Source organism: Chelmon rostratus, chromosome 14, assembly GCF_017976325.1.
Source record: "Chelmon rostratus isolate fCheRos1 chromosome 14, fCheRos1.pri, whole genome shotgun sequence".
NCBI classification, from domain to species: domain Eukaryota; kingdom Metazoa; phylum Chordata; class Actinopteri; order Chaetodontiformes; family Chaetodontidae; genus Chelmon; species Chelmon rostratus.
The window spans coordinates 8,970,968-8,990,411 of NC_055671.1; the positions used below are offsets into that span (position 1 = coordinate 8,970,968).

General features: G+C 41.1%; 1 protein-coding gene across 2 annotated transcripts; it reads right to left on the reverse strand.

Moving 5' to 3' along the window:
- Positions 1 to 737: 737 nt before the first annotated feature.
- Positions 738 to 16,503, reverse strand: LOC121616910 (plastin-3-like). 2 transcript variants are annotated; one of them, XM_041951779.1, is made up of 16 exons: positions 16,374 to 16,503; positions 10,609 to 10,713; positions 10,261 to 10,412; positions 7,786 to 7,915; positions 7,436 to 7,568; positions 6,477 to 6,558; positions 6,224 to 6,389; positions 5,963 to 6,105; positions 4,915 to 5,010; positions 4,617 to 4,812; positions 3,856 to 3,934; positions 3,588 to 3,705; positions 3,362 to 3,492; positions 2,361 to 2,484; positions 1,949 to 2,073; positions 738 to 1,855 (listed from the first exon to the last, which is right to left on the reverse strand). In XM_041951779.1, the coding sequence occupies exons 2-16, from the start codon at positions 10,667 to 10,669 to the stop codon at positions 1,723 to 1,725; spliced, it is 1,869 nt and encodes a 622-aa protein (XP_041807713.1). In that variant the 5' UTR covers positions 10,670 to 10,713; positions 16,374 to 16,503; the 3' UTR covers positions 738 to 1,722. The 2 variants fall into 2 exon arrangements, with proteins under 2 accessions (XP_041807713.1, XP_041807714.1); XM_041951780.1 differs by lacking the exon at positions 16,374 to 16,503 and having other exon boundaries at positions 10,609 to 10,944.
- Between the last annotated feature and the right edge of the window lie 2,941 nt (positions 16,504 to 19,444).

The window sequence follows — 19,444 nt, forward strand, 5'->3', positions numbered from 1 at the left end:
AGAAAGAGTGTAACTGCATCCAGTATGTGTAGAGTGTACTTCGAGGATCAGTCAGCTGCACCAATGAGCGAGTGACACATTAACAGTGAAACACTGACAAAAACTGTTCTGCAACACTTTTCATATAGTTGCTTAAGTGCATCATTAAGACAAAATGCAATGAGTTAACTGATACATTCAACCCTTTGCATAGACTCGAGACAGCACTGATGCTTGTGAGTTCTTTGATCAAATCTTGTTGCATGTTTTGCATGTGTGTGCAGTGCACTAATGACACTGCAGGGACGTTGCCCAATGTGCTGCTTACGAGGAGTGGCCAGTGTAATAACATACAGTAACATTGGTCAATAAGGTTGACAGAACACTGGATTTACATCTGGAGACGACTTTTATCCAATTATTGCTATTTTACAGCAAATATAAAATAGCACCTTCCCCTCATGAGGTGTAGAATTATTTCCAAAGAACATTTATGAAGAGTCTGCAGATTTATATTCAGATATACAACTTTACATGTAAGGCATTAGTCTTGGCAATATTCAAGTTGTAATTGAGGAATTTAAGAAGAGATGCAACATATATTGTAAGCAGCCACTTATGATCAGATCAACTATGTAAGTTAAAACACACCACATCAGGATATTTGACCCACTGAAACTACTCAGGATAACAGCAGCAGAGCTTCATTTCAGTGGAAGAAGCCTTTTCCAGAAACTACAAAGTTAAAACACATGAGCAGTTTTTCAAATTCTTATTTATTGTTACAAGCACTTAAGAGTAGACAAACAGGCCAAATACAATTTGGCCACTGTCATAGAATATTGTGAAACTACCTGGAATGAAGTTACTGTTTATATTTGGTAATGTTGAATACAATAGAAAAAAGGGAAAACCTTAGCGTGAGTACAAGTTGTCTTTAAGACAAGAGGAAGGCACAGCAGAAGCCAGGACAGTCCAGTCAGCCTGCTCCTCATCCAACGTAACAGATGAAACAAAACAAAACAAACAAAACAAACAATACAACAATGACTGGACACCCAAAAACAGCATTTACCTTAAATCATAATCCCAAGACACAAACAAATGACGAGCACAAGAATACAGACAGCACATCAGGCTGGTCATTACTATAATTTGACCGTATGGTTTCTGTATACAGATATGTAGAAGTTGATGGTGCCAGTTATTAAGACAAGCTTGTACGAGGGAATGTTTGGGTATTTTCCAGGTGCTGCACCTAAACATCCTGCCTCTAACTTTTTTTTTCTCTTATTACCTTGTCAAGCATTTATTCGTATATATGGTATTCCGGAATGTGTGTTGCTTAGTCAAGGATATAATTTACTTATCAGTCTGAGTAAAAATATGTAAACAACCTTGCAGCTGGAAATATGCATAAAAAAAACAAAAAAAAACAGCATTCTTATACATCAAAACTTCTGCATATTGAAAGTAACAAGTTGTCCTCTGTAACAGGTGACCCATCTCTTTAAAATGTTAGTATTGTTGACTCACTTTAAATAAGAGGACTTCTTCGGTAGACACCTCAAAAGAGGCAGGGATACATGCAAATTTTGACTTCAAAACCTCGTGTTATTCTCATTCAAAAACAACAACAACAAAAAAAACATTCTTCATTCCTTCAGTTGTGGAGCTCTTTCAAAACTATAATGGCTTGTGGGTATGACTTTGGTAAGTGTCACAATGATCCCAGCCAGTGTCTCAGACCCGCTTCATCCCCCGACCCATCAAGCAGGCAAAGACTGTCATCACCATTTTGGGCTTGACCTCCACGAGGTCTTCCGGGAGAGCGTAGACACGGGCTCCGATCTTCCTCGCCATAGACACGGCGTATCTACGAACAACAAAAAGGTTGACCTGTCTTAAAATTGTTCAGTTGGCAAAGTAACTGCGGCTTTGCTCTCTGTTTGTCAAAGAAAAAGCTTACTTGGCGTTCTCCAGCTTGTCGTCTTCGCTGAGGTTGTCGGTTTTTATCAGGTCGTAGTTGATGCTGCCGGGCTGGATGGCGTCTATCAGTTCCAGTACTGCCAAACTGCTGCTGATGCTCTTGTCCTGATCACGAAATTTAAACACAGAACTCCTTTGACCTTGGGAACGGTACATGGACCAAAGCTCAAAGGCCTGCTTGCTAACTTTTTATGAGCTTTCAACCACATATCATGGTTTTCATCAGCAAATAGGGGCTGAGTCAGAGAAATGACGCGTCATATGCCCCCATATCTTAACACGTTATCACATAGCTGACACTGGACACACTACTGGCTTATGAAGACCATGAGATGTGATTGAAAGTTAAGAAAGACGAGAATAAAAAAGAATCAATAAAGGTTTAAATTCACCTTAAAGTTCGAGATCTTAGATGATTTTCCAGCATCCGCCAAAGTTTTGTTCACCCAATTTACAATGATGTCGTCGTTTACTTTCTGTCCATCCCCCAGTTCCTCCAGTACATTCAACGTATATCTGAAAGAGCGGAGGGGCAGCGTGTTTATTATGCATATGATTTAAAAAACAAAACACCACAGAAGAAACTTGAGTTCTAATTTTGCATTTTAAGAACAAACACCAAACCTTAATTGCAGCCCAGATTCATGCTTCACTGTGATTTTTGGGTCACTCAAACATTGCGAACTCTGACACAAAGCAAATGAATTATGGGGAACTACTAAATGTGTCAACACACATCCTTTGTGACAGGGAGGCAACTGAGTTTATGGAAATGTGGTCTCAGTCTGGAGGAACACACACATGAACAACACCACTGGCATGAAATAGAAGTTACCAACTACCAATCCCTTGAAACTGTTTACAGTAAATATACAGAGTTTTCACAATGAATCTGACAGTGAAGACAATGGTGATTGTAGTGTTTCAAAATATCACACAGAGACACACTGACTGAAAAACAGAAGGTTTGTCGGAGGCAGCAGTATTCATTTAGCATCATGGTCATGTACAAAATTAACCAGAGCCTTTTGATTTGTTTCTTCCCTCTTAGGAAAAGCTCAGTAGTCCCTTGATAGTAATCTACTTTTAAGTCTCCTGGTCCCAGAAAAATACATTTGAAGGCCCTCATTTGTCATTTGTTAGTTCTTTATATACCTTGATGCAGAGAAATACTTGGCTCTTACTTGTTTTCATTATAACATTAAAAAAAAAAGATACACCAGAGAATCCAAGAGTGTAAATCCACCACACAATCCAAACCTTGGCCACGCTTTGCATCCCAGGCCGTTTTACGTAGTTTCTTGTAGATCAAAAATGGGATGCAGTGTTAACATTTCAAAGATATTTCTATTTTGTTCTTTTCTGAAGTGATCCTGATGTAGCTGTGTTTTACCTTCTCATCAGCTGCCACACCACTGCCAGAGTCAGGGTAGAGTTGCCCTCGTTCAGGTCCTGCCCGCCGATGCCAACGAGGGAGAACTTGGCTTTATGGCCCAGTTCCACTGCATAGTTACAATTCTCCAACTAAAGGCACAAAATGAAACAGCTGTTAAAACAGCCAAAACGATTTTGTTTCTCAATTTCTCAGCTTGAAATCATTGAAAAGGAATCTGATTTACCTTTTTCATGTTGGTTCCAAGCTTGGGGTAAGGCGGCTTGTTGACCTTGTTGTTCCAGTCCACAGGCACTTTAATCTTCTCGTAGAGTTGAAGGATTACCATGGCATCCTGTAGGTCTCTAAGAGACAAAATTGTGTTGGATAAACATCAAATTAAATAAGATAAAAGAGAAGAATATAAGATCCCAACAAGTGTGAGGACTCTTCAGATGCCAGTGTGTACAGAGGAGAGATTAACTGTCTTCTAGTAATTTGTCTGTGGTACGTACCCATACAGGTGATTCACATGTGGGTTCACTCCCAAAGAGTTCATCCAGTTTCGGAATGTCCTCTCTTCTCGTGTCTCACCTAGACAGCAGAGGACCATGGGATTTATGGGGATGTCAAGTGACATAGCTGGCGACCGTTCTGGAGGTCTCAGTACATTTCTAAATATGCGGCTTGTCTGTCTCATCAGAACTGAAGAGGCCTGGTTAATATGTCTGATAGTACTCTCTTAGCTATACAAGCAAAATATCTGGTAGCCATTACTGACTTAATATAAAAATATGTTCTGCATGCTAATCAATGTATCCAGTAGGAGTCACATTGTCTGGCCTGCAGGCCAGTTAGTTACCAGTTAGCTAACAAAGAACAGCTTCTTACTAGTAGGGATGAGTTTTTGATTGTTAAACTCTTTATAAATAATTCCCATAGTTCTGAACTTTAACTTAGTTGCTCATCCAGTCACGAATATTTCATTTTATATAGAATTACGTAAGTTTCTGGAGTTTTGAGACTAGGTAACAAGGGGCAAGATCCGAAGCCTAATTCACTCTACAGTTGAAAACAACTAAGAATCTTTTTCAACGAGCATCTCTCTGGTTGTTATTTGTGTATTTTGGCCTTATTTGTTAATAACGAACACACCAGTGGACCTCCATGATGGTTTCAGACATGGATGCTAGCAGGTATGTGTAAAAACTACGAAGCTGAAATTCTAAAAGTTAACAATTGAATCTAAAAACTGACTTCTTCTCACCATACCCACCTTCCAACAGTCCCCAGTTGATGTCTTCGCCCTCAGGTTTGGTCAGTGCTGGATATTTGTTGAACAAATTGGCCACGAAGGCAAGGTTGAGTTTGGGGTTTCCGCTGACGACGTCAGCTGGGGTGACAAACTGTCGACAGCCGAGCCTGTCGGCCTGCTGCAGCATGAGCTCTGCCCTCTTTATGTCGTCTTTCTCCTGAACAACACACAGACCACAGCCTCACATCAGACACACCGTACAGCTGTTACCATGTGGTGGAGATACTCAACGGCGAGTGCTGACTGTCACGGCGCTTACACTGAAGCCTGCCATGTTAATGTCTATGCGTGGCTGGTCTTCCTCGTTGCCTTTTGGAGAGATTTGATTCAGGAGGTGGAAATAGGCCTTTGAGTCCTGGAAAATAATACAAACAAAAAACAATTAGATTTGTACTAGTGAAGGAACCGCAAAATCCACTGTGGAACATACCTGCAATTTTTGCTTCATTAAAAAGCTGTACCCCAAGTGAGGTACTGATAAGCTTGATACTGCTTGTGAGCAACTCTTACTGCATGTTTTGTATGTTGTCTACCACCTGCTTATATGCAGTATTTACAGTAGATGCTTTGGGTTTCACCACATGTTGTGTACTGTATTGATATTAGATTTTTTTAAATAAAACACGACATTTGGCATAAATTAAGTATCAGCTATGAAATTAAAATACAGGAAAACTGATAATGAATTTCAAAATTACATTTCAGAGAATTAACAAAAAGCAAAAACAACAGCAAAGTTCTCATAAAACTTTTGATCTCTACGTACAAGATAGTCAAGCAAGACATGGAGTGAGAAAAAAATACATATATAACCAGACAGGTGCCGTAGCTTGTACACCTGCCTCGTTGATTTATGGAGTGGCCTGAGAGTGTTGTGCAATCTCCTCCAAACGAATACAGTACAACTGACATAATAACTGATATTATTTATCTAAATTTCCATAGCAGTAGGCAAAGAAACAAAAGCACTTTTTGACCACAAAGTGTGTACATAATATATGCTTACACACACGTCTCCATGTGGCTGACAGTTGAAAGATGCAACCCAGTCAGTACCATTTTTGGAGCAGTGTTGGCAGATATTTAAGTGAGTTTGTTCAAACATAATCATGCACTGCCAGGCCCAGTGTGCTGATAGACAAGCGTGTTGTTGGAGCGACTTACTAGAGAAATGCACGGAAATGAACAAGTGAAAAAACAAACATCTCCCAAAGAACTTAGAACCAAAACTTTTCATACTGAGTATACTACCTACTACCTGCAGCTAGTGTTTAAATACTGGCTTCAGTGTTAGTGAGCAGGCTCACCTTGATGTCAGAGCTGAAGTTGTTGATCTTCTGCCAGCCAGCATTTTCCAGGTGAAAGTTTGCCCAGCGCAACAGCAGCTCTTCTGGAGACAGCTTCATCAGGTCCTCCAGGGCTTCCCCGTCTCTCAGCAATGCTGCCAGCGCTGTCAAGGAGTGTTAATGATCAGTTAAGCTACTTGACAACAGACCAGGAAACGCTAGTGACAGGATCACAGACTCAAATACGTGTTATGTAATGGATCTATTAACTGTGGCCTGTACCTTCATTTCTGCTGAGCTCGATGTCAGCAAACAGGCCGATCTTGATGATCTGCCACAGGAGGCCCAGCACCAGGTGAGGCTTCCCCTCTTTCAGGTCCAAAGCGCCAATGTTCACCACATGGCAGCCAATAGCAGAAGCCGAGTTCAGGGCCAGGTTCAGATTCTCCTGTAAGGTACAAAGCATCAGCTGTGCGAAAATTCAAATACCACCTTAAGAGAAATAGCAGCCCTGAAAACAGTTAATTTAACTGACCTGTATTGTAAACGGTGTCAGCTTCTTCTTATTTATAGTCCTCTCATCAATAGTGTCTGGCACTGACAGGTTGATCATTTTGCTGTGCAAACGTCCAAAACCACATTAATGACATTGTTAAACAAGGCAAAGACAGCAACCCAAATACTCATTGTTGGCAAAAGATGAAAGTGTGCGAACTCTTTAAGGAACGTGGTGTCCAGAATGCAACTTTCCTAGCGGCCAAGCTGTTCAATATTGCGACCGTGTAATTGCAATTTCCCCGGAGTCCAGCTGGGGACCTTTGTCCCTTTCATCACACATCTCTTTCTCCCCTCATTGTATATATATATTATCTAACAAAGGGCTAAAATGCCTCATTAAAACCTTTTACAAATTTTGCCTCTCATTGTGATGTTAAATGCATCATAAAGTGGAAGTGTGCACATGTAACAATTAGACAAAATGGCAATACTATAAGAAACATATATCACTTTTCAGCTCTGCTTTGTGTTAATTTAAAAACTAACATGATAAACTGGTGATTACTTGCAAGACTTACAACCTTTTTAGCTGTGAAATGTTAACTGCCGATCAGCCCAATATGATTTACCTTTACAGCAGTGTTTGCAATTTTGATCAAGTTGTTGTTAAATAATTTTCTCTTTCAACTTACATTTGTGGTCCTTAAACTGGTGATTTGACAAAAAGCAAAATAGACATGCAAGAATATGTAACCATTTATGAATATTTTATTTTATTTTTCATTCTAATGAATGTAATAGTTCTGTATTAGTATCAATATCTCCTCTGTAATGTGAGGCAGAATGTCGTTGTGGTTGATTGACTTACCCCAATACAGGCTGACATTTGTGATCACAACATTAAGAGGAGTGCGACACAGGCATTTGACATTTATTTCACAGGTGAGGGAGGGAGGAGCTGTGTTGTTAGTTTGAAGTGAAAACAGGAACTCTCACCAGAGGACTATACCGTCGCCGACAGACGTGAAGAGAGAGTCTGAGTTGGGATTCATGGGCAGGACGTGTTGGCAGTCAGGGTCCTTTTCCAGAGCACTGTTGATCCAGTTCACAAAGGCATATCGCTCCTCCTCTGGAATGGTGATCATATACAGGCATCAGTTAAAAGCTAAATACAAACAATATAATGTGACAGTATCGCTCATAATGGCCCAATTCTGTGAGTTACATTGTCCATTATGGGTTTATTCAATGGTAAATGGGGCATCTGTAGCTGAAGCGCAGAGGGTACAAAGTCAACAGTTTATGACAAACACTAGCAGTGACTGGAGAGAGGAAGGAGACATTACCAGAGAACGAGTGTTGTGTGCCTTCACTTGACAGCACAGATGTCCCTCCAATAGCCAGGATGCCTTCTTTTCTGTTGATGACTTTGCGGAAAGTTTTCGCAATTTCACTGCTCCTCTGCTCCTGCACGATCTACAACAAGACCAGAGAATACTCAAGAACAAATCACCACCGTGCCGCCAAAATCCTACACTGTTGTTTTAGGATGAAATTTATTTTTCTTTCCTGACATGAACACACAACAGCTCTGCCATAAATTCTGCCATTATGAAGTTAATAGTGTTCAGGGTTTGTTTTTTTTTTGATTTAATTGTATGTTCCTTACTAAAGTCATAGTTAAAGGTGAGGTGTTACAAAACGTCAATGTGAAAACAAAATTTAAATAATACCTTTATGACAGTGTCAACAAAAACTGAACAATGTGGGCATCATAAAAACAGACTTTACGTAGGTTACTTTATGTACATGTGTATCTAATAAAGTGCCTGCTGATTTGTATATCTCTTTGTTGCAGAGTTCCTCCTCACTGGCGTGAAAACATAAAACCAACCTCGCAGCTAAAGGGCTGAGAAGACAAGCTGAACATCTACAAACATCTATGAATGATCCAGGAAGAGGTCACGTTGACAGGTTCAGAAAAGCTACTGATGTTGTGTTGTGCATTTAAGTGCACTGTTGTGATTTAAAGTGAGACTGTGCCCTCACTACACATCTAAGTACTACAGTGTTGAGTGCGTGAGTGCGAGTAAGTCATTAGTGTCATCAACAGTAACACTAAACCGCCAACGCTACAGCTGTTATCATCCTTGACACAAACACCATCCTCAGGCTTGTCCCCACATCCCAATATTAAATAATTAGCTCAAAACATTAAGCTGTCTTAACAACTACTAAAGAGACCGTAGAGAGCTCTGCAGTGTGAGTTCATACTGCATGTGGCTTATCAGTAATACACAGCATGTGAGCCGCTTCAGACAATGCTGCTTTGACAATACACATTCTATGCTAATATGTGTGATATTTCCTGAACTTGAAGCTATCTCTGCTTCATCGGTGACCTCAGCCCCACGGATGCTGAGCGTGACCACAATGAGCTATCCAGCCAGGCACTGTGAGCCTCGTTTAAAAAGCACAGCACAATTTACCACAAACATACACAAGAGTCACAAGGTGCCACCTTGCACTTTTTGGCTGCTCTAGGTAAAAGAGGTAACCACAAAAACACAATCATGACCTTTCATAGACAACAAGATTTTCATTGAATTTGCAAATTAGCAAAAAGCTTTTTTTTTTTTTTTTTTTTTAAAAAGAGGATATCCACATTTACTCCCCGTGCCTTAAATTTGGGTTGTTATCTTTACCTAAGAACATACTTTGCAAAAGGGTGTTTTATGAAAACCTTGCAATGGAACACACACATAACTAACACAATGGAACAATGCTGTTTAGTAGCAGCTGGAAGTTCCACATGGTCCTCCCCTTCCCGCCAGCATATGAACACAGTATAACAGATTGCAACAGACAAATCCAAGTTTTGCAAAATCACAAGAATCAAATCAAATGATCAATTTAGGTGGTCTTTGGGCCCACACTAGTGATTATCTGCACAAATTCTGTACAAAATGAGGCTGTTTTTGACATATTTTGCTAAAGGACAGAGAAAACGCCCCTCCAACATCACTGACATAATTATATAAGTGTACACATTTTTTTAAACAGATCATTTACAAAAAAAAAGGTATAAGGGTTGCAGAATCAGTGACATCCTTTTAATCTTTTCATTGTTTTAAAAAAGCCTGTTACTATTTGCCAGTTCAATCATGTCCTGTTATTTCACTTTTACCAAATCAAGCATGTTATTTATGTTCATGGTCATCAATATAGTGATTATATTTAATTAAGGTGGATTGCAGTCTCTTTACTTTTATTGTGCTTTTATTTGCCCAACTGAAGCAGTGTCCTGAATGTTTAGATCCTGATTTGTAATGCATCTTGTTTGAAAGGTTTGTTGTTGTTGTTGACATAACTGACTCACTCACTGACAAAAGAACATAGTTGAACTGCAGAAAACTGGCATCACGTAACCATAAAGAGTGCCTCACATTGCAAAAATGGGACATCTGAACAATATTAGAAAAAACAAAGCACTGTTTCAGGACATTCTGGTATAGCCTCGCACTCCTGTACCAGAAGCAGCCCCCTGTGAATGGCTGCCGTCCCTAAATGACTGCTCCCTAATCACTGCTGAAACAAAATACCCACGCTACTTTGCTGATCTCACTTCCACATTCCTTGAGTATGTATGTCTGTGTGGTTTCTAGAGGCCTTTCAACTCTGTCGTGCATGTAGCTGTTAAAAGTTGCTTTGCATACCGGCTCCATTCGGGAGGGACGAGGTGCTTGTAGGCAGAAGAGAAAACAAAGACCAACTCACAGTCAGAAAAGCTCAGAACAGAAGGTGAGTTCCACCGAACCTACCGACAAAAACTCTTCAAAGCTGATTTTGTTATCATTGTTACGATCCAGGTTCTGGATGATCTCTCGGACCTTGTATCCAGGCATAGAAAGGCCGGCACTTTTAAGGAGCTCATTGAGTTCAAAATCGCAGACATGCCCATCGTCGTCCAGATCTATAGAAACACAAAAAGAAGCGTTAGACCATTTGACACCAGGACATGGAAAGGCTGAAAACTCCTGTAACAGTGATATAAAACAGAAAGAAATAACAGTCTGCACTTTTAACAAGCTGTAACTAGCACATATTTGGCTTACATGATTATTTTTGTTCTAACTAATGACAGACGTGATAAAATGGCTTTTACTCACCGATGTTTCTAAAGATCTCTCTCATCTCCTCCATTTCCTCCTTTGTTATCTTTCCAGACATTTTACGGTGATTGACCTGAGGTGGTCAGTCAGAGAAAGGTGAGACTGCGGAGAAAAAAATCACAGGACAAAAGACTGAACTGGAACCAAATCTTCATCAGCCTCACACAAACCACATTTCAGACTGCCGCAACCTTCTGTGCCTTCAACGCCCTTAACTTGAGTCAATCATCTCACTGCTCGCTGCCCGATCGATCACAGACACAGGCCTCAACTTTTCTGCCTCCGGACGAAGTGACCTTTCCACTCCAGGCAGAACAAAAGGACCATAGGTAACTTCTGTCAGATCTAAAAATCTTAAAGTTGTACCTCATATACCCGCCTCCTCACTGATGCCTGCTGATCCCCGCCCCTGCTGATCATATCTACAGTTCTCTGCAGTTTCTCGCTCGAGCTCTTTTCCTTTTCCAAGCATGTTTCTCTCCCATAATCAAAGTAATTTCCTGTTAGCTCCATTGTAAAGCAATGAGCCTGTGCTTAAAAAAACAGAGTATCTGAGACTACTCCTGTCTACAGGGGGGTTTCATACAACCCTTTCTGATTATTTGTTTACTGAAACAGAATGTCCAAATCCTCCAATACTGACCATTTTAACTGTAATCTCTTTTTGCCCTTTAGTCTGTTCTACAAATGAAATTCAATCATTTGATTTTAGTCTTTAAATATTCTTTCACAAAAACTGAGCTTGTAATGTGATGAAAAGTGATGGAGAGTCCATCCAGTTTTATGTGACAACGCAACATCTGGAATATTTGTGAGCCCTCTGTGACGGCTGCCTCTCTGAAACGTCAAGGACCTTGAGCCTCTTTTATCATGACTCTGTTTGGGTTATATTTCAACATTTGAGCAGAGATAAGTGCCCTCACCCAGCAGAAAACAATCATTTAAATGTGTAAAGACTAAAATCAGACAACAAGACTATAGCCAGGAGACTCAAGTTATTTTGAAAGTTATTTTGCTTGACTGAAAACTGTGTTTCTGAACTCCTCCGAGGCAACGCAACCATCTGAAAATCACTGAAAAGAAGGAATTCCTCTGAGTACCTCCTTCCCGTTCCGCAGTGGCAGAGGAATGCATGAGGCCTGGGCAGATCGAGCTTCACTTACAGAGAGGTGAGCAGTGTACGGCCTCGCTTTCGATGGCTAAACTGGTATGGTGGCATTCCTCTCGAACACAAGTGTTCAGAAAACAAAGATGAGGTTTACACTGTGGTTAACTAGAGATCACAGATTTTTCCAGGCAGAAAAGTGTTCCCATTTCCTGATTTAAAGTACAGATTGTTGATTTTCATTGTGTATTAGTCAGAAATCCTGGGCAAGGCCATTTCTGGTTTCCACAGTAACGCATATTTAAAACCGTACTAAGAAATTAGTTGACTGTCGAGTTAGTCAAATGGATCATAACCCGTCTGATTATTAGTAATAATTATTAAAAGCTTGAATTGGTGAATTCCTTTGAGTACTTTCAGCCATCCAGTGTTTCTGTGGCCACAGTAGCCTCACAGGCACACACTCAAGCAGATAAACAAAGTCCAGTAACCGTGCATCCTCTTTCATGAATGAAACTATTAATAGTATTCATGAACGATGATTCAACAGTAGCCATGTGGTCGAGATGTGACTCAGTTCCTTTAATGCTGCACTTACAAATAAAACAAAGTGATGAAAATGATAACAGTTTGACCGACAAACTCAAAAATGTGCTTGTTGTCTAATGAGTTGTAAAACAGTAGAGAATTTGTTCTAGGGAACAACAATGATATGGGCACATTTGTCACTTTGATAAGCACAAACACTAACAGAGATGCTTTTAAATGCCACTCCATGAAGCCCAGAGAACAGGGTGTTTTTCTTCCACAAAGTAACACTAAATCGGGGCAAGCACAAACTCCTGACTAAACGATTAGGAAAATGACGATGCCAGTGTTGCTATATTTAACTTCTCTCCAGAAGGATGTGAAATGTGGCTGCTGAAGTCAGCCCAGCTACAATAAGGGCCGACAAACATTACGTCTTTGCCAGCCCCAGTCACACCCTCGACAGAGGGAGAGTGGAAACAGAAAGGGGGTTAAGTACATGGAGCAAGGGCACAGATGGCAACGGACAAATGTGCGTCGTATCACTGCTGCTACAGAAGAATAGAGGGTTTGTAATCACCGTCACAAACCACGGCAATAAATCCTGTGTAATGCTAGAAAATGAGTTCAGAGTGTCAGGCCCCAAAGACAGTTGCTGTCTTTGACAGCTGGACTGTGCGCTTCGAGAGAAGAGAAAATTCCTGCACTCTTCAAATTAAATGCAACAGCAAACTCAGCTCATGTACGCCTGAAAGCATATCAACACTACTGATAGAGTTCAAATCAGTCAGTGCTTGGCTGCAGTGCAAGAGTTTTAATATCAGAATGATGCCGCCATACTTTTGACTAATAAATGCAATGACAAAAAAATACTCTGAATAGATTTCCAGATTTGCAACTTTGAAGTGCAGACTGAACATAAGGAGGAAAAATAAAATGCTCCATACGGATGCAGTAACATAAAATAAAAACATGCAAGTCCTACACACATCTATGTACGTTTTCATTATCCAGGTCACGTGATATCTAGCAGTAGCAAAACAAGAGCAACTGGACTTGTTTTGTAGTCTTTAATATAATTCACCACTCTCAGTCCTCTTGCTCTTTACAGCTTTACAACTAGATATCCCCCATACACAAGTATTACTTTCCAAGCACCAGCTTTAATTGTCAAGCCAAAAACAGCACGTTGACGCTGTTTACAATCGCCTTTGATGGATCTTTCAGTCAATTTAAAGCAGAGGGCTGTTCCCAGATGGCTGAGTTAAATGTGTGGAGCTGACACACCCCGTCCTGCCAGTGTTTCATCCACACAGTTACATGGGAAATATGAGGCACACAAATAGATTTGGGCACTCTTCCCAAGTGTGGTCAAGCTCATACGCACACACCCAACATACTCTGCAAGAATACGAACATTTTTACTCAGTCACAATCGCCTGCAGATGTGAGGCAAACTGACTCATAAACACCAAACTGTCTGTAACACCAGCCCTTTATTTCCTCGTCAGGCTGCGCGGAAAAGATAAGCACGGCCATACTGACAGGTAAGGCGACGACAACAAATGCTGTACGTTGAGTTTACACAACTCTGACATCATGTCCAGCTGCAACCGTAACACCCTGGGCTGGGTTTAAAACTGGTATTACAAAAGCTCACCAAGCTAGCATATACGGTGAATCACCATGGAAATATTCAAACGAAATGGTCCCTTGACAGTAACCTGAAATGTGAGCAGTTAAACTTTACAACTTGCTCTCGATAGTACACAACTTTTCACCAAATGAAAGGATATAGCCGTAGCTGTATAGCAGCACATCAAAGAAGCTTGTGCTAGCAAGGGTGTTACCACAGGAATCCCTACCAACCCCAATTTAAGAATGTCATTGGGCAGGTTATGGAGGTGCAGTTAAGCTGTTTATGCTACAGGTAAGTAACCACACCCACAGGGGTTAGCAATTACTTAAGAAAAGCATTACACAGTCACTGTGAAGTACCCCCTTTCCTCATGCGAGCATGACGCATGCCTGTGAGCAAGACACTGGATCCCTCTCTATTCCAAGGCCACTTTATGTGTCTGACCCCAGACCCCAACAAGCGACACAAACAGAGAGAATTTCTTTGTAGAGATTAATGACTCATTACACTATTATTTTTGTGTTAGTAGCAGAAGAACAGTAAAAAAAAAAAAAAGGCAGTCAATGTAATATTCTGTGCTTTCCATTCAAACTTTAAAACATTTTGTATTCACAAAGTAATAAATTCAGGGGGTTATACAGACAGTGCTTTCTGATTATCTTAAAAAAAGCATACAGCTAACACACTTTTGTTTAAAAGTTACAAAACTACAACATGTGAAGAGGAGCACAAAAACACAGTAAGCAAAGACAAGTGCAACTAATAAGCAACTCGCTCACTTTCACTGCCATCAAAGTCAAGGCGCCTGTTTAAAATCCTGACGGTGCAGAAAGTGGGGCAACCTGTTCATGCGCACAAACGGTAAACACACTCACCCTTCTTGACTGTCTGGTTTGTCTTTACTGAGATAACATCAGGCATGTAATGTCTGTATTTAAAACACCTACAGCAGGCGTTCTCACGTGGTTCTGCAGCATGCACAAGGGAAAGTGGCATTTTACTTTAGCTGTTGTGAAGCACAGTTCATACCACACATGCAAGTTCACGGGCAATTTGACCACACCAATCAGGTTAATGACAGGCACAGAGCTAAAATGAATCACAGCTCTTTTCTTTCCCATAAAGTGCAGACAGCATTTTTGCCTACTGCTGACCCTATGAACAATACTTTGTCTCCTGATTCCTGATATTTTTGTCTGTAACAAATTAACCTCTTTTCCCAAACACACAGCATCTCTTATCAAAGTTGTCGGCACACAAGCAAAACAGAAACTTTAACCCAGGATAGGCAAGAAATACTGAACAACATTGTCGAGAATCATCAGCAAACGGCTGCAATGCAAGGAATGGGAACACTGATGAGCGACTGTATTCGCAACACACTTCTTGTTCCAAGTCACAGCATTTCTCAAGCACAAATGTGGGCCTTTCTGATACTATTGGGCATTCTTGTTCGACCCTGTCCCAACAGTGATCCACAACTGGGATCCCAGATGTAAGTGAGCAGCAGCTCCAGATGGCTGGGCAGGAAAAATCTGGGAAATTACTCAGAGCAATAAACTAGTTTACATAAACCACTGTTTGACACGAGCTCAAAAACACAGAGCAACTAATCAGCCTGTCTCGTTTCAGTGTTAAAACATTTGCCTTTCATAGTGAACTGTAACACCCACTTTAACACAGACTGTATAAGAGTAATGTCTTTTGGAGGATCAGCCTCACCAGATCATTTAAAGTGAGCGAAAGTCCACTTTGCAGATGTCTCACACTGGTTCAAAGAAATGCGGCACAGAGAGGGAGGGGTGGATCTATACAGCAGAAAGTTTTTGGTTTTGTTTTGTTGTTTTTTTTAGAGTTGAGCTGGCATCACACCAAATGTCAACAAGAAAAAAAAACGTGAACTGTCATCAGAAGGACAAACCGGGAACATTTTAACAATTAGTGCAGACTCCACCCTTGCAGCATCCCTCGGTGAACCGCGGTGTGCTGAAGCGCTGTGACTTATTTGCTTCTTATCGGGACATTTTTCCTTAATCACAAATATGAAGCAATAGAAGCAAACATGGCCAGGATCCATGCACAGACACACTAAAATTGCTGAAACTTGCACCTATGCGGAGTTAATAGTAACCACAGCTATGACTTTGAGTGGTAATTACTTCGTCTAGTTATCTGCTCACAAATTAAAGGAAAGTGAGACTGCTTTATTTGAGCATACTGCTTTAGTTCAGACCTACACAGCGCCGTGAGGACGAATGCGCTACAGTGAAGGTGTAGCTAAAGCTAGCCGGCTAACGACAGACGTGCAAGTTTTGTGGGCAGGAAACTATCCCTGTTTACTCCTGCGAAGCCGCCCCTTCAAACACAGGACAACGGCTATCACAGAGAGGAAAGATTAGGACACGGGTGTTATTTTAGAAGACGCTACTGAGACAAACTCTAGCTGTAAGCGGTCGTTGGTGTAGAAGTTGCCAGGAAATTGGTACTCACTGTCGGTGCGCCTGAAATTCCAGACAGCGTCCAGCTCGCAGTCCTGCCTCCTCCACGTAGAGACAAAAGTAGACGGCGGTTGGAATGTTTGCCCCGCCCTGTCGGTGACGTCACCGCCAGACGTTCAGATCCGGTCTGTGGAGCCTGATCTGTGCTGAAAGCATTATAAAATACAGTGTAGGGGACAGAAAGTGCACATAAACAAAGAAAAGTAGAAAAAAATACAATAAAAATAAGAATAGAAATGGTAATAGAAAGCAAACAAGAGCAATTATTCTCAAAATGACAAGGCAGTGTACATAAAGTACCCACCAATGTTTTACTTAAAGTAATAATGCAGTATTGTCTCAAGTAAAGTGACATTAGTCAGCAAAGTATATGTGAGATACCATCTATTATAACAACACACAGCAGAATAATATATAATATGATTAAGAAATGATACTTTTTTGTCAAAGGTCAAAGTCATGCCCATTTTCTAGCTAGTCTCTGTTCTGTCCTGTTTTGAATCCTCCTGAGGCTGACTTGTACCATCCCATGTGGAGTTTGCATGTTCTGTGTGGGTTTCATCCAGGTGCTCTGTTTTCCCCTAACAGTTCCAGCGTGCTCTCAGTCTAAAGTCATACTAGTTAGGTTAGGTGCACTGACGACTCGCTTAGGGGTTAATGTGGGTGGGAATAGCCTGTCTGCATGCACTATTTTAACCCTGTTAAACCTGTTTAACCCTAGACTGGTGACCTGGACAGAGGGTACCCTGCTTCTTGCCTAATGTAAGCTGAGATAGGCCCTCATAACCCTCACACTCCATCTGAAGTGTGAGGGTCATGTCTCTATCTGAAAATCAGCAAAATCGTGTTCATAGAAAACTTGAGGGCAGCACAGTATCTGTTTCTTAGTCTGTTCCTTCAGTTTGAATGAACATCGGCCTTATTTTCATCCAAGTAACATTGACTTATGAGGTTTTAAAGGATAATTCTAGGTATTAATTGCTTGAATGTAATCAAGTCAACACAACATCTAAATGAGGCTTGAAACACATCTAGATGGCATCAACAGAAGGTAAAGATCTGGCGCAAAAAAAAGGCTGAAAGGTAGCCCCAGAAGCAACAAAGTCTGAATATGAACAGAATGAAATTAATTTGCAGTCGAAATTAGGAGGGTGTGTGCTAATAAATTATTAATATCCATGCATCTATCAGTGCTTCTTATTTGCAGTGTAACATACAAGAGGGTCAGTCTTTGATGCTGATAGAGGCCTGTCAAGAAGTGGAAGAAATATTAATCATGCTGGGTCTACAAGAAGTCATTGATGAGGGCTTATGTGGGTTTTTACTTGCGCTGTGTTAAAGGGGAAAATAGACTGGCTGCTTGGCAAAGCAATCTATGATACAGGGAACAGCAGCACTTTTTGTAAGTCAAAAGCTAAATGTATTATGGGAAATGCTCATGGAGTGTTGCTGTAAAAGAGAGTTGCAGGGAAGTCATTTGTAGACAACCAAATGTTGAAGAGCCTGTAAAAACACAACAACTGTATGATGGAGCGATGTTGGAAGAAGTCATAATGACAAGCAGTTGGATAATGAAAGAGCAGTTAGTGAAATATGTTGTTTGAAATGTGTGACATAGGGTGAGGTGATGAGAGCTAAATTGTGGCTACAGGATATTTACACTAAATAATAGCCTATTAAGCATGATCTTAACTGACATAATATGCCAGTTGTTAATGTTTTTGAGAGAGGAGAAACATTGACAGTTTTTTAAGCACTTTTAAAAACTGTAAGCATGAGTACAATGGACCACATGTAAAACGGCATGTCCTCATGGAACTGGAGTTACATTCAATAACTACTATTTATATTTTGTACATGCAATACCCTGTAACAGGCTTCACTATTGGTTAGACGAGACCAGGGCCGTTAAGGATGTGATGTACACCAGGTGGAGCTGATGACCTTAGGTTAAAGAGATGTATTTGGCTGCAGCTCTGCTGCATCCACAATGGGAAATGCATGAAGGGTGCATGAGAAAGTGTACAGATCCCCGGCCCTCTCAGTTGAAGCAAGGGCCAAAATGAGCACAGTCTTAATGCAAAAATATCGAGACTCACCAGCTCCCAGGGCTCAAAAGGCCATTCAGAATTGTTTGGAGTTCCCACAGAGGAATGACATGGTGCACAGGGGTCCCAGGGGGTGGAACCCTGGCAGGAAGACTTTCATGAGTGGGTGCTTCCTGGCGATGAAATGGTCAAAACCACTGTGGCTTGCTGCAGTCCCTGCTGCAAACTCCCTCAAGGTAGCTTTGGCCTGACCCCTATCAGGCAGTGCCTGTTGGAATGCAAGGACCTCCTGTAGGGGAGAAGGCCATGAACGGAAGGTTCTGTTCTCACACCAACCTGGGATCATGTATGTGATCCCATAGGTGGGAGGGTCCCGTACCCTTTGGATTGTTGAGATCACAGTAGCCGAGACCCCTAAATCACTCAGCTTCTCCCTCTCCAGGAGGTGCTGTCCCAAGACAGGATGAGAAGAGATACTCCCTCCTGCCCGTAATATGCAGGTCTGGTAATTGCCATATCATCTGGAATAGATAGTAGACCCACCTGCTTGCTTGAGTGTTCTTGACTGGTGCCACAACTATGAGAGAAAACCACTGGCATCATCAGCTGCTGAGAGAGGGCCTGCTACACAACTTTAAACTTGACATTCCAATGACACCGTAGGTTGACAAATATCTTGTTGAATGCTGTGTTTGTACTCAAGGTGGTTGACCAAAAAAATGTTGATGAGCATCTTTTATATTATATTGCTATCTTTGGACTGGGCAGTGCAAGGATCTGTCTCAGGTGCTAGGCCAGAGCCTCCAGGGGGATTAACCAATAGTGAAACCCTTTAAAGGGCGTTGTACCTACAGACTAGAAAAAAAAGAGAAAGCTAATATCTGATCCCCACTCCGGTGCAGCAGGTGGCGGTAAAGCGCAATAGGTTAATGTTGTAGGTCAAGCGCGTTAAAAATTACCGAAAGAAGAGAAATGGACCTTACGCTTGTTCTCAGTTGTTTCCCCTATACAGCTT

Coding starts and splice junctions, on each gene's coding strand:
- LOC121616910 (XM_041951779.1), bottom strand. CDS start 10,669: ATGTCTGGAAAGATAACAAAGGAGGAAATGGAGGAGATGAGAGAGATC. Junction 3,706..3,855: donor CATGTGAATCACCTGTATGG/GTACGTACCACA, acceptor TTTGTCTCTTAG/AGACCTACAGGATGCCATGG. Junction 1,856..1,948: donor GACAAGCTGGAGAACGCCAA/GTAAGCTTTTTC, acceptor TGTTGTTCGTAG/ATACGCCGTGTCTATGGCGA.